At 40.1% G+C, this 14,920-nt stretch overlaps 1 protein-coding gene and 1 long non-coding RNA gene across 5 annotated transcripts in view; one reads left to right on the plus strand and one right to left on the minus strand.

Annotated features, from left to right (window-relative positions):
• On the minus strand, window positions 1-14,216 carry lcp2a (lymphocyte cytosolic protein 2a). Of its 4 annotated transcripts, none has more exons than XM_037467377.2 (21): window positions 13,819-14,216; window positions 13,639-13,701; window positions 13,449-13,495; window positions 10,032-10,097; window positions 9,761-9,786; window positions 9,575-9,615; window positions 8,863-9,043; window positions 8,451-8,533; window positions 8,316-8,373; window positions 8,161-8,238; window positions 7,985-8,007; window positions 7,839-7,858; window positions 7,337-7,444; window positions 7,202-7,220; window positions 7,101-7,116; window positions 6,931-7,018; window positions 6,154-6,206; window positions 5,681-5,745; window positions 5,382-5,453; window positions 3,307-3,456; window positions 1-2,945 (listed from the first exon to the last, which is right to left on the minus strand). In XM_037467377.2, exons 1-21 carry the CDS (start codon window positions 13,894-13,896, stop codon window positions 2,796-2,798), a joined length of 1,485 nt encoding a protein of 494 aa, XP_037323274.1. In that variant the 5' UTR covers window positions 13,897-14,216; the 3' UTR covers window positions 1-2,795. The 4 variants fall into 4 exon arrangements, with proteins under 4 accessions (XP_037323274.1, XP_037323272.1, XP_037323273.1 ...); XM_037467375.2 differs by having other exon boundaries at window positions 5,382-5,456; XM_037467376.2 differs by having other exon boundaries at window positions 6,154-6,209.
• The window catches only part of LOC119215352 (uncharacterized), a 1,078-nt gene continuing 374 nt past the window's right edge, over window positions 14,217-14,920 (plus strand). Inside the window, exons 1-2 of the long non-coding RNA XR_005120033.2 lie at window positions 14,217-14,718; window positions 14,828-14,882. This is a non-coding gene — a long non-coding RNA (uncharacterized LOC119215352). The remainder of the gene's footprint in view (window positions 14,719-14,827; window positions 14,883-14,920) is intronic.

The following is a 14,920-nucleotide window of genomic DNA, read 5'->3' on the forward strand; positions in this document are numbered from 1 at the left end:
ATATGTGTGTGTGCTTGTGTGTGTCTGCGTGTGTCTGTGTGTGTCTGCGTGTGCATGTGAGAGGGGAGGCAGCATCAAATGGGAGTTTAACACGTTGAACCAAACGCTGAGGACAAAATGTTATGAACTGCGAATTCACAATTTTGTCAATAAAAGGTCAAATATTTAATACAACTATTATCTCAATAAATGGAGCATAATGGTGCGTTTCCACCGAGCGGTACAGTACGGTACGGGTCGGGTCGGTACCCTTTTATTTGTGTCTCCACTGAGAAAAGTACCAAAAATACGCACCGTACCGTACCACTTTTTGGGTACCCTTCCGTTGGGGTACCTGGCACAGTTGTTTGGTACTAAAGGGTGGAGCTAGACTCACTGCAGAACGTTGATTGGTTGAAAGAGTGTCGTCATTCGCGCGTGCCGCAAAGGGAAAGAAACACACGAAGGAACACCGTCGCAACAATGTCGCCGCGCAGCATTTACTTAAACAGCCACATATCGAGAAGCAAGAACAGGATCGGCTGTTTGTCTCCATTGTTGTTTGCGTTTAGCTTTCAGTTTTCGCGCAATCGAATGACGTCAATCTACTTTACGTCCAATAACACGCCTATCAAGTAAGGGTACTGTTGGCGGTGGAAACGCTCGCCAAATCATGGTTAACAGACCCGACCCGACCAGTACCGCTCGGTGGAAACGTGCCATAAATGTCCTGATTGGCCTTTGAAAAAGTTCCATAAACTAAAGATCAAAATAGTTTCTATAATACATCAAGCTCATTAATATCTGATGAAAAACCATCATCTGTATATCACTGTAATATCTTTTAGCACCATGAGTACTTTTAGCATTGTTAGCGTGTTTAGCATGCAACACGTCAGCTCCATCCACATGATAGCATTGTTAGCGCTGTTAGCACATTTAGCACCGTTAGCTTGGTTAGCCCTGTCAGCATTTTAGCTCTGATAGCACAGTTAGCCTCTAAATTTTTTTGATGTTAAACTCGGAAAAAATGGAAGTTATCATGATAGGCCCAGAGCGCCTTCGAAGTCAGCTGTCACGTGATACAGTCTCTATGGATGGAATTGCTCTGGTATCCAACAGCACCGTCAGAAATCTTGGAGTTCTCTTCGACCAGGATATGTCCTTCAACTCTCATATAAAGAAGACTTCAAGGACTGTCTTTTTTCATCTACGGAATATATCGAAAATCAGGAACTTCCTGTCTCAAAGTGATGCAGAAAAACTAGTTCATGCATTTGTTACTTCTAGACTGGATTACTGTAATTCTTTGATCAGGCTGCTCTTGTAAATCGCTTAAACCTCTCCAGCTGATTCAGAATGCTGCAGCACGTGTATTAACAAGAAGTAAGAAAAGGGATCATATAACTCCTGTATTAACTTCTCTGCACTGGCTTCCTGTTAAATCAAGAATAGAATTTAAGGTACTTCTCCTCACCTACAAGGCACTTGCTGGTGAGGCACCGTCTTATCTTAAAGAGCTTGTTACACCGTATTGTCCTACAAGGCATCTACGCTCCATAGATGCTGGGCTACTTGTGGTTCCTAGAGTTTTAAAAAGTAGGATGGGGGCCAGAGCCTTCAGTTATCAAGCTCCTTTTTTGTGGAACCAGCTTCCACTTTCAGTCCGGGGGGCAGACTCGGTCAGTTCACTTAAGATAAAGCTTAAAACGTTCCTCTTTGATATTGCTTATAGTTAGGGCTGGCTCAGGTTAGCCTGGACCAGCCCTTAGTTAAGCTGCTCTAGGCTTAGACTGCCGGGGAACTTCTTAGGACACACCGAGCTCCTCTTTCACTCTCACACTCTCACTCTCTCACTCTCTCCTCCCACAATCATCCATGTTTTATTAATGTACATCACTAATTAAGCTTCTTTCCGGGAGTTTTTTGTGCTTTCTCGCCTAGCAAGTCTCGGTGGATCATGGTTTCGTGCGGACCCCGGTTCTGACTCCTGGCTCATGGCTCTGCTGCTGCCATCATCATTACTTTAAATATGATTCATATTACTGTCATCATAGACCAACATCTTTCTGCTCTCCCTCCCCACAGAAGCCTCTGTGGATGGTGGTTCTATCTGATGGAGGTTGTCCCTGCAGTGGTCCTGCCGTACACCTCTTCTGCTACTTGCAATTACTTGTATCATTTCAGTTAGAGAAATTAAATGTATTGTACATCTTTTACATTGTTGATTCTGTACACATGACATCCATTGCAGTCTGTCCATCCCGGGAGAGGGATCCTCCTCTGACGTTCTCACTAAGGTTTCTTCCCTTTTTTCCCCATTGAAGGGTTTTTTTCATATTTTGGGGAGTTTTTCCTGTGCCGATGTGAGGGTTTGGGCACAGAGGATGTTGCATGTGTACAGACTGTAAAGCCCTCTGAGGCAAATTTGTAATTTGCGATTTTGGGCTATACAAAATAAAATGAATTGAATTGAATTGAATTAAATTTCCAACAATATTAGCAACTATTGTGATTAAAAAAATTAATACAAGATATTAAAATCTATAAAACATTATTAAACCAACTCATTTGGAAGAAGGGATTTATTCAGCTAAGCGTCATACAGGGACTCGCGTAGTTTGAATCTGCTCTCTACATTGACGTAGTAAAAATACAACGTCTCGTACAAACATTAAAATCTATTGTCTCAATCTTACTTCAAAAATAAAAACTCAGCAGCAGAGAAACATTTGAAGAAATAATTCTATTGTTCTCTCCCTGGTTCTGGTCTGTGACTCTGGACCCGGTGGACCTGGTGGACCTGGTGGACCTGGTCAGGACCACGGCTGCCGGCCCATGAGGTGTCCGACCGGCTCGGCCAACAGGCACTGGTTCTGCTGGCTGGAGGTTCTGTTCTTGGCGTCGATGAGGAGCAAAGGACTCTGGGAGTAATGGCCGATGATGGCGCTCACCGAAGGGAAGAACTGGTCAGAGGAGAACAAGGTTTACAGGAGTACACAGGAGTACTTCTTCCACTCACTTCTTTGTACTTACACTAAGCTTTAGTTGTTTTATCAGGGAAATAAAACATGTGAAAGTACACTGTGTTGTACTATTACCACCTCTACAGTACCAGAGTATTTCTAATGTGTACTATTACTACTGTAGTGAACAGGTGGAAAGGCTGTAACATCTGTAGGATGTATTCTATGTTACGGCTGCAGTAAGTCAGGATTTTGGTTACCTGTTAGTTTTGTACTTTAACTACCTCTACAGTAACAGTGTGGTATTACAGCACGTGGCGCCTGCCGTCGCCGTGGTTACGGTTGCTGAGGAGCGTTTTACCTCTTGGACTTTGAGTCCGGTCCCCAGCAGGAAGTTGTGCTGGTGCTGTCGGATCTGGATGTTGTAGACCTTCTCCTGGTAGAGGACCATGAGGGTGAAGGGCTGGTTGGGCTGCTGCCGGGTGCTGTCCCTCACCAGGTAGGCCCCGTCCTCAACACAACAACAACAACAAGTAAAAGCTGCCATCTTCAAGCCACACTGGTGGTTCCGAGTGAAGGTTCCACTGAGGAAAGAACCTTCTTTATGAAACACAAAAGAATATAAAACAAAAACATCACCCAACTTAAAATGGCAGACTTCCTGAAGGGTGAATAAATAGTTGCATTTTCTCCTAGAGACTAACTTAAAAGTAATTAATTTGTGTATTTTAGATAGTAATTGATCTACATGTAGATATCTATGCATTAGTGGTTGCTGCTTGCCCTTTAAGGGGCAGCCATCTTACAAGATGAACTACAGCTCCCAGAAGGCCTCAGGACACACACAGGTGGAGGTGGTTGGGCTCCTGATTAAGGCTGAAAGGACGGGACGGAAGGAAAGGAAAGAAGAACGAGGAGGGGACGGACATTCTTACATTACATCACATGTCATTTAGCTGATGCTTTTATTCAAAGTGACACGGGAGGGACACAGGAGGGACACAGGAGGGGGACAGGAGGGACACAGGAGGGACACAGGAGGGACGGGAGGGACACAGGAGGGACGGGAGGGACACGGGAGGGACGGGAGGGACACAGGAGGGACGGGAGGGACACGGGAGGGACGGGAGGGACGGACTCAGCTAGTTACGTTTTGTTGGATCTGAATGTTTGTTCTGAAGTTAGAAATGAAGCTCGTTTAGTTTGAAGGCCTCTGATGGCGTTCCGTTGTCTCTCAGGCTCCACCCACAGTACATGTATGTAACCCACAGTACATGTATGTAACCCACAGTACATGTATGTAACCCACAGTACATGTATGTAACCGACAGTACATGTATGTAACCACAGTACATGTATGTAACCCACAGTACATGTATGTAACCCACAGTACATGTATGTAACCCACAGTACATGTATGTAACCCACAGTACATGTATGTAACCGACAGTACATGTATGTAACCACAGTACATGTATGTAACCACAGTACATGTACGTAACCCACAGTACATGTACGTAACCACAGTACATGTATGTAACCACAGTACATGTATGTAACCCACAGTACATGTATGTAACCACAGTACATGTATGTAACCCACAGTACATGTATGTAACCCACAGTACATGTATGTAACCACAGTACATGTATGTAACCCACAGTACATGTACGTAACCACAGTACATGTATGTAACCCACAGTACATGTATGTAACCACAGTACATGTATGTAACCCACAGTACATGTATGTAACCCACAGTACATGTATGTAACCCACAGTACATGTATGTAACCCACAGTACATGTATGTAACCCACAGTACATGTACGTAACCACAGTACATGTATGTAACCCACAGTACATGTACGTAACCACAGTACATGTATGTAACCCACAGTACATGTATGTAACCACAGTACATGTATGTAACCCACAATACATGTATGTAACCACAGTACATGTATGTAACCCACAATACATGTATGTAACCACAGTACATGTATGTAACTACAGTACATGTATGTAACCCACAGTACATGTATGTAACCCACAGTACATGTATGTAACCACAGTACATGTATGTAACCCACAATACATGTATGTAACCACAGTACATGTATGTAACCCACAATACATGTATGTAACCACAGTACATGTATGTAACCCACAGTACATGTATGTAACCACAGTACATGTATGTAACCCACAGTACATGTATGTAACCCACAGTACATGTATGTAACCCACAGTACATGTATGTAACCCACAGTACATGTATGTAACCACAGTACATGTATGTAACCCATAGTACATGTATGTAACCCACAGTACATGTATGTAAACCACAGTACATGTATGTATATGAATAGATACATGCTATATATTGAGTGATGTATTTCCCATGATGCCTCATTTGGACTGAATGTTGTTTACCTTGTCGACCCGGTTGAGGCAGCCCTCTGCCTGACCTCTGCTCACTTTGCCGACGTACCAGCGAGGGTCCAGCTGCTGAACGCAGTACAAGTACATCAAAGCCTTTTAGAGATGCTCTCAATCAAGTTCAAATTATTATCGATATCATAAACCGTGACCAGCTGTTTTTATCATTCAAATAATAGGCTTTATTTCAAAAGCGCTGCTTTACACAAATGAAATGAATCCATTTAAAGTTATGAAGCATTTCAAACCCATCAGAGCATTTTATAGCAGATGTTTGTTTTATTATTTATCACCTCTGTGTGAGACGTGGGTTCAACTGACGGTTTGTCCACGAAGCTGCTCCTCTGTACGGCCATGGCTGCACACACACACACACACACACGCACACACACACACACACACACACACACGCACACACACGCACACACACACACACAGACGCACACACACACACACACACACACACACACATTTACTCACATAAACATATTTACAGGCTGCATGAGATCTTATTAACGTAAATGTTTCATGTAATGTATTGTTTTGTTTAATTTTATGTTTTGTAAAGCCAATTCAAATGTTTAAATGCAGTTTGTAAGGTAAATTGTGTGTGTGTATTGTATTGTGTACATGAACCTTTGTGTGTGTGATCAGCTGATGACTGTGAAGCTAAAGAGAACTTGTTCATTTGTTTTATCATTAGTGTTTTTGTGCATTGATCTCTATAATATAGTTTATACTTAATACACGCTTCCTTTGCTCTTACCGGACGACAGCTTGTGGGGCAGCGATCCTGCAGTGGGAACACTGGGAGGCGAACTGCTGGGAAACACACAATAAACACGTCATACAGACATAGAGCCGTAGTATAATTATCACCATCATCATGTAGTATTTGTAGGAGCCACTGTATACTGGATATAAACACTAGGTGGTGCTGTTCTATGGGTGCCTGTGCTGAACTATAAAAGCAATTAAATCATTATTGAAGCAGGTGTCCAACCCCGGAAAGTGAGAGTGTACGTACACAAACAAACAAACAAACAAACAAACAGCAACGTGAGGCTGACTGATCAATACGAAGAGACCTTTAATAGTATTAGTACTTTTACTGTGTATTACTACAGTGTGGTATTAGTACTCTGTACTAATACTATGTCACAGTAAGAGTACTAACACCACACACTAATAATACTATGTCACAGTAAGAGTACTAACACCACACACTAATAATACTATGTCACAGTAAGAGTACTAACACCACACACTAATAATACTATGTCACAGTAAGAGTACTAACACCACACACTAATAATACTATGTCACAGTAAGAGTACTAACACCACACACTAATAATACTATGTCACAGTAAGAGTACTAACACCACACACTAATAATACTATGTCACAGTAAGAGTACTAACACCACACACTAATAATACTATGTCACAGTAAGCGTACTAACTGAATAAGACGCATGAACAGGGGCCATGTGATGAGAACCTGTGGTACTCCAGTACCTTATTACTCTTATTTCTTCATACCTGTCTCCTTGATGTGACGGGAGTCCTGGTAGTCCGGGGCGGGGGGGCAGACTTTTACTTTGAAGGGGGAAGGTGTTGTGTTTAGGAGCTGTAAGTAAAAAAAGTATTTAAAAAAACACTACTTTGGGATGTTTTTGTTCATTAAATGCAGAAAGGATTAAAAATCTCACCTTCGTTTTGGGTTTGCTGAGGAGAGAGAAATAAAGAAAAGAATCAGAGATCCTTTTTGACCAAATAATCCTTCAAAATAAAACCTTGAAGTTGAACTCACCTCTCTCCTCACATCAAACCTGTCGAACAAACCAAACACCACATTCTGATTGTCTTCATCACGAAGGAACGAGACCGTAAAGTAGGTCGTACATGGGCAGATATTAAAGGCACTCATTGAGATGTGATGGAGGACCTGTTGGTCGGAGGGCGGGTGGAGGAGGAGTTGCTCCTGCTGACGGAGGTGAGAGGGAGGACTGGTGGTTTGGACCAGGTGGGAGGTTCAGGGGAGTCCAGCTGAGGCCTGAGCACATCAAACATGTCATATTATAACATATTAAAAGAGTGGAACTAATGGGGGGAACTTCATCACCAACAGATGTGTGACTTGTGTAAGATGACAAAGTATTATTATTATTATGAGGAGGCTTTACAAGCAGAGTCTCCAAATACTGCTGCAGACCGTATGAAACCCACTAAACTGAAAACACTAATAATAATAATAAGCCGTATATTTATATACACTGTGTGTATTATGCTAACTAGTGCACACCCAGACCGTGGAATGGACTCCAACATGAAGAACCCTTTAATGTAGGTGACTAGTAGTCGGCAGTCGGTCTTAAGGTCGATATGGGTTCTATGTCAATGGTACAGGACCCAGAACTTTATTTATCCACCAGCGTGTCTGGACTCACCTACGAGAGTTTCGGCCGGGCTGCGAGGAAGAGCAAAAACAAGATTAAAACGTTGGTGGGAGGCCAGAGGAGTTCCTCAGAGTTCTGGTCTCGGACCCCTTTTGTTTTTGGCTGATGAGTAGAAGTGTTTAAAGACAAACCCTCACCTTGTCCGCTGCGTTGTGAGGACCTGCGGTTCAGAGAGGAGGTAAAAGCAGAGAAATCAATCCATGCTCATCATGTGTGTCACATTTAATCAGGGAAAAGATGGAAGGAAACAGAAGAATAAACAGGGAGCTCGTCACTGTCGTTGTTGAGAAGACGATGGAGCATGTTCACGTACCTCTGACGGGCGACGGGCTGGGTCCTGATTCGCGGCCCGGTTTGTTGCCACGGAAGATCCGCGGTGGTCCTGCAGCAACTGAACACAGAAGGAAAGGTTCTGCATTCGTGTGGGTCCGGTTCTGTATGGAACCATATGAAGTAACGTGTACTCACGATTCCCCCCCCGACAGCTGGGGGACACGTCTCTTCTGGAGGAGGACGACTCTGAGGGCTGCACACAAACACACAGGCTCAGGTACCTCAACGGGTTTCAGGTGTTTCAACTTCAGCGCCTCAGCGGAGACTCACCATGCGGTGAGGAGGTGCAGAGAGGGTGGAGGCTGGGGGGCGGGGACTAACGGCAGGGGGTGGGGCTCTGGATGTCACATGGTCTAAACACACACATATAAAGTTATGAGGTGAATGTTTCATTCATCATTCTATGGTGAATAAATGTATAGAGATCTATATATATACATATAGTAGTAGAACACATAAAAGGGGATATTGTACTACTGAAGACCTGAAGTTACCACTTGTGGAGGTAACACATAAAGTACTACGTTGTGCTACTCTGTCTTGTCTTTGTTCTGTAAAGTACTGCTTAAAGTACTACGTAAATACTATGCAAGTTACTACATGAAGTACCATGCTGTCCTGGCTCTGTTGTGTCTTTGTTCTGATTGGTCCAGAACGGTGTGTGTGGGCGGAGCTTCTCTACCTATGTACTGGCTGTCTCCAATGGGGAGGGTGGGGCACAGCTTGTGGACCAGGTCCTCTGGGGGCTCGGTGGGGGGGGGCTCGTAGTCCGGGTCTTCGTTGGGGGACTCGTAGTCGCCGTCGCCTCCATCTTCATCACCACTGTACGGACTCTCATAGTCATCTTCAAACTCTTCTTCATCCTGAAGGAGAGTCAAATACTACCTTACTGTAAAAGTACTACGTTACTGTAAAAGTACTACATTACTGTAAAAGTACTAATAACACACTGTATGACTACTACATTACTGTAAAAGTACTAATAACACACTGTATGAGTACTACATTACTGTAAAAGTACTACGTTACTGTGAAAGTGCTACATTACTGTAAAGGTACTAATAACACACTGTATGACTACTACATTACTGTAAAAGTACTAATAACACACTGTATGAGTACTACATTACTGTAAAAGTACTAATAACACACTGTATGACTACTACATTACTGTAAAAGTATTATGTTACTGTAAAAGTACTAATAACACACTGTATGAGTACTACATTACTGTAAAAGTACTAATAACACACTGTATGACTACTACATTACTGTAAAAGTATTATGTTACTGTAAAAGTACTAATAACAAAAAATCTAGTCTGTAAAGTAAAAAATGTAAAAGACGACCAAAGAAAGGAGATAAATATCTAAAAATGAACATTGAAGACTCACAAACTCGTCGTCAGCCCAACCCTGATTATCAGGAGCCGCGTCTGAGAGAATAAAGACTAAATATTTATATACTTACATCATTCATTCATCTTAACTTGTTTGATTCTGAGAGATACATAAAGATCTACAAACACATATATACGTATAATATTTAATGAACTAGCAATAAGGAGGTAATGGTCCTACCTTGCTCAGGATATGTGGGAGTTGATCTGAGATGGAAAGAAATGAAGAACTACAAGTATAGCAACTACTTCAGTGATTATTTTAGAATCCATTATAATCTGCAATAAATGATTATATAAACATGATGAAATAAAACTTAAACAAATATTTACTGCAAATAAAACCTTTTTTGTATTTAATTGGACTTAATTAATTGAAACAAAGAAGGAAGCTCACAGCTGAAACCACTGAACATCAATAATAAAGTAGTCAGTTTAAAGAATATTCTTACTTTTTACCAAAGAGTCCTCTTCTCTCCTCCTTCCGGCTGATTTCAGTGCTGATCTTTGAGATCATACTGAAAAGGTCATTCAAAGACAAATAAAGGTCATTCAAAGAATAATAAAGGTCATTCAAAGACTAATAAAGGTTATGCAAAGAATAATAAAGGTCATTCAAAGACGAATGAAGGTCATTCAAAGACGAACAAAGGTCATTCAAAGACTAATAAAGGTCATTCAAAGACGAATAAAGGTCATTCAAAGAATAAAAAAGGTAATTCAAAGACGAATAAAGGTCATTCAAAGACAAAGGTCATTCAAAGACTAATAAAGGTCATTCAAAGACGAACAAAGGTCATTCAAAAACGAACAAAGGTCATTCAAAGACAAATAAAGGTCATTCAAAGACGAATAAAGGTCATTCAAAGAATAATAAAGGTCATTCAAAGACGAATAAAGGTCATTCAAAGACTAATAAAGGTCATTCAAAGACGAATAAAGGTCATTCAAAGAATAATAAAGGTCATTCAAAGACGAATAAAGGTCATTCAAAGAATAATAAAGGTCATACAAAGACGAATAAAGGTCATTCAAAGAATAGTAAAGGTCATTCAAAGACAAATAAAGGTCATTCAAAGACTAATAAAGGTCATTCAAAGACGAATAAAGGTCATTCAAAGACGAATAAAGGTCATTCAAAGAATAATAAAGGTCATTCAAAGAATAATAAAGGTCATTCAAAGACTAATAAAGGTTATGCAAAGAATAATAAAGGTCATTCAAAGACGAATGAAGGTCATTCAAAGACGAACAAAGGTCATTCAAAGACTAATAAAGGTCATTCAAAGACGAATAAAGGTCATTCAAAGAATAAAAAAGGTCATTCAAAGACGAATAAAGGTCATTCAAAGACAAAGGTCATTCAAAGACTAATAAAGGTCATTCAAAGACAAATAAAGGTCATTCAAAGACGAATAAAGGTCATTCAAAGACAAATAAAGGTCATTCAAAGACGAATAAAGGTCATTCAAAGACGAATAAAGGTCATTCAAAGAATAATAAAGGTCATTCAAAGACGAATAAAGGTCATTCAAAGACTAATAAAGGTCATTCAAAGACGAATAAAGGTCATTCAAAGAATAATAAAGGTCATTCAAAGACGAATAAAGGTCATTCAAAGAATAATAAAGGTCATACAAAGACGAATAAAGGTCATTCAAAGAATAGTAAAGGTCATTCAAAGACAAATAAAGGTCATTCAAAGACTAATAAAGGTCATTCAAAGACGAATAAAGGTCATTCAAAGACGAATAAAGGTCATTCAAAGAATAATAAAGGTCATTCAAAGAATAATAAAGGTCATTCAAAGAAAAATAAAGGTCATTCAAAGAAAAATAAAGGTCATTCAAAGAATAATAAAGGTCATTCAAAGAATAATAAAGGTCATTCAAAGACTAATAAAGGTCATTCAAAGACAAATAAAGGTCATTCAAAGAATAATAAAGGTCATTCAAAGAATAATAAAGGTCATTCAAAGACTAATAAAGGTAATTCAAAGAATAATAAAGGTAATTCAAAGAATAATAAAGGTCATTCAACGACGAATAAAGGTCATTCAAAGAATAATAAAGGTTAATCAAAGAATAATAAAGGTCATTCAACGACTAATAAAGGTCATTCAAAGACAAATAAAGGTCATTCAAAGAATAATAAAGGTCATTCAAAGAATAATAAAGGTCATTCTAAGACAAATAAAGGTCATTCAAAGACAAATAAAGGCCATTCAAAGACAAATAAAGGTCATTCAAAGACGAATAAAGGTCATTCAAAGAATAGTAAAGGTCATTCAAAGACAAATAAAGGTCATTCAAAGACTAATAAAGGTCATTCAAAGACGAATAAAGGTCATTCAAAGACGAATAAAGGTCATTCAAAGAATAATAAAGGTCATTCAAAGAATAATAAAGGTCATTCAAAGAAAAATAAAGGTCATTCAAAGAAAAATAAAGGTCATTCAAAGAATAATAAAGGTCATTCAAAGAATAATAAAGGTCATTCAAAGACTAATAAAGGTCATTCAAAGACAAATAAAGGTCATTCAAAGAATAATAAAGGTCATTCAAAGAATAATAAAGGTCATTCAAAGACTAATAAAGGTAATTCAAAGAATAATAAAGGTAATTCAAAGAATAATAAAGGTCATTCAACGACGAATAAAGGTCATTCAAAGAATAATAAAGGTTAATCAAAGAATAATAAAGGTCATTCAACGACTAATAAAGGTCATTCAAAGACAAATAAAGGTCATTCAAAGAATAATAAAGGTCATTCAAAGAATAATAAAGGTCATTCTAAGACAAATAAAGGTCATTCAAAGACAAATAAAGGCCATTCAAAGACAAATAAAGGCCATTCAAAGAATAATAAAGGTCATTCAAAGACAAATAAAGGTCATTCAAAGACAAATAAAGGTCATTCAAAGACAAATAAAGGTCATTCAAAGAACAATAAAGGTCATTCAAAGACTAATAAAGGTCATTCAAAGAATAATAAAGGTCATTCAAAGACGAATAAAGGTCATTCAAAGACGAACAAAGGTCATTCAAAGACTAATAAAGGTCATTTAAAGACGAATAAAGGTCATTCAAAGAATAATAAAGGTCATTCAAAGAATAATAAAGGTCATTCAAAGAAAAATAAAGGTCATTCAAAGAATAATAAAGGTCATTCAAAGACTAATAAAGGTCATTCAAAGACAAATAAAGGTCATTCAAAGAATAATAAAGGTCATTCAAAGAATAATAAAGGTCATTCAAAGACTAATAAAGGTAATTCAAAGAATAATAAAGGTAATTCAAAGAATAATAAAGGTCATTCAACGACAAATAAAGGTCATTCAAAGAATAATAAAGGTCATTCAACGACGAATAAAGGTCATTCAAAGAATAATAAAGGTCATTCAAAGACAAATAAAGGTCATTCAAAGACAAATAAAGGTCATTCAAAGAATAATAAAGGTCATTCTAAGACAAATAAAGGTCATTCAAAGACAAATAAAGGCCATTCAAAGAATAATAAAGGTCATTCAAAGACAAATAAAGGTCATTCAAAGAATAATAAAGGTCATTCAACGACTAATAAAGGTCATTCAAAGACAAATAAAGGTCATTCAAAGACTAATTAAGGTCATTCAAAGACAAATAAAGGTCATTCAAAGAAAAATAAAGGTCATTCAAAGAACAATAAAGGTCATTCAAAGACTAAAATGTCATTCAAAGACAAATAAAGGTCATTCAAAGATGAATAAAGGTAATTCAAAGACTAATAAAGGTAATTCAAAGACTAATAAAGGTCATTCAAAGACGAACAAAGGTCATTCAAAGATGAATAAAGGTCATTCAAACAGATTTCTAATGTTCTAGACTCACGGAGCGTGAAGTTTGGGGAACTTCTGAAGGTCGTTGTCACTCAGGTTCTACAGAACAAGAGGAAATGATGTCATCATGACGACATTTGATCAACTCTACCTACTTCTTTCCTTCCTGCATCTCCTCCTCAACTCCTTGCTTATGTCCTCATCTCCTTCCTCCTCTCCTCCTCCTCTTCAGATGAACTCACCACGAACCTCCTCCCACTGATGGAGTTCTTCATCACCACTTTGTCACACCCGGTCAGATTTATCTGGGAACACAAACATGGTTTAAACGTCTCACTACTTCCTACATCGAAGAGCGCCGATGGCGGCGACGGAGGAGGCGATGGAGGAGGTGACGGAGGAGGCGATGGAGGAGGGCTCACCCTGTGCAGGTAGTCGGCCAGCTGCTGAGGGCTCCACTCCGTCACCGTGGCCCTGGACGGCACTCGGTCCGAGCTCATCCTGGTTCCTCCTCTGACTCCTCGTCTCGTGCGTTCGATGCCCAGAGAGTCTCCACTTCCTGTCTGACGGGTGTCGGATGACCTCCGCCCGTCTTCCCAGGCTCCGACTTCCTCTCAAACTCTTCTTTGTGTGTTTCAGGAGAGAAGAAGACAAAGTGCCGACATGTCGCCCAGGAACCAAAATGGCTTCCTCGTTTCTTCCCCGCAGCTCTCTTCCTCTCTGAGGCGACGTCTCTCGTTCCTCCCTCCATCTCAGAGGAAGTGACTGTGCAGGAGGGGGAGGGGGAGGGGGGAGAGGGGGAGGGTGGCGCAACCAATACCAGCAGCATCTCACCCCGTCCGACCACAAAGCAGAACCTCTGCACCCTGCCAGCGACAGACTTCAGCAGGAAGCCAGAGGCTCTGAGTGGGTTTGAGAGCTGTTGGAAGGGGACGCAAGCGCGTTTCTGTTTTTGGAGAATTGGGGGAGGAGCTTAACTCTGCTGCACATTAATGGGAAAATCACCTTTAAATGCACCTTTTTATCTTCAAACTCTGCCAGGCGGCGTATAAAAGGAAAGCTATTTGTAACCACTGCAAACCAGAAGTATCTTATTACCGGAGTACTACCAGCCTGAAGTACCACGAAGCTGAATACTACGAGCCTGAAGTACCACGAAGCTGAATACTACGAGCCTGAAGTACCACGAAGCTGAATACTACGAGCCTGAAGTACCACGAAGCTGAATACTACGAGCCTGAAGTACCACGAAGCTGAATACTACGAGCCTGAAGTACCACGAAGCTGAATACTACGAGCCTGAGGAACTGAGAACACGAGATGTATGAAGCAGTGACGGCGTGTTGTTGCCTCCACCTTCTATTAATACATATACTCAGCTCCCCTGGGTCCTAGTGCCTTCTGTAACCCTTATTCTTCCTGATTTAATAGCAGACCTGTTCTTTAAGTAGACAGACGGTCCCTGAAGGCAACACAGAAACAGGAGGTCAGTGTTTGGTGGTGCGTTCACTTACAAACAGAACT

Source organism: Pungitius pungitius, chromosome 16 (assembly GCF_949316345.1).
Source record: "Pungitius pungitius chromosome 16, fPunPun2.1, whole genome shotgun sequence".
Lineage (NCBI taxonomy): Eukaryota > Metazoa > Chordata > Actinopteri > Perciformes > Gasterosteidae > Pungitius > Pungitius pungitius.

What these genes read in the sequence shown, in the direction of transcription:
- lcp2a (XM_037467374.2), bottom strand. Translation starts at nt 13,896, where the DNA reads ATGAGCTCGGACCGAGTGCCGTCCAGGGCCACGGTGACGGAGTGGAGC. An exon ending in GTTGGGCTGACGACGAGTTT is followed by an intron (nt 9,044 to 9,574) that starts GTGAGTCTTCAA and finishes ACTCTCCTTCAG; the next exon opens with GATGAAGAAGAGTTTGAAGA. An exon ending in GCCCCACAAGCTGTCGTCCG is followed by an intron (nt 5,746 to 6,153) that starts GTAAGAGCAAAG and finishes GTGTGTGTGCAG; the next exon opens with CCATGGCCGTACAGAGGAGC.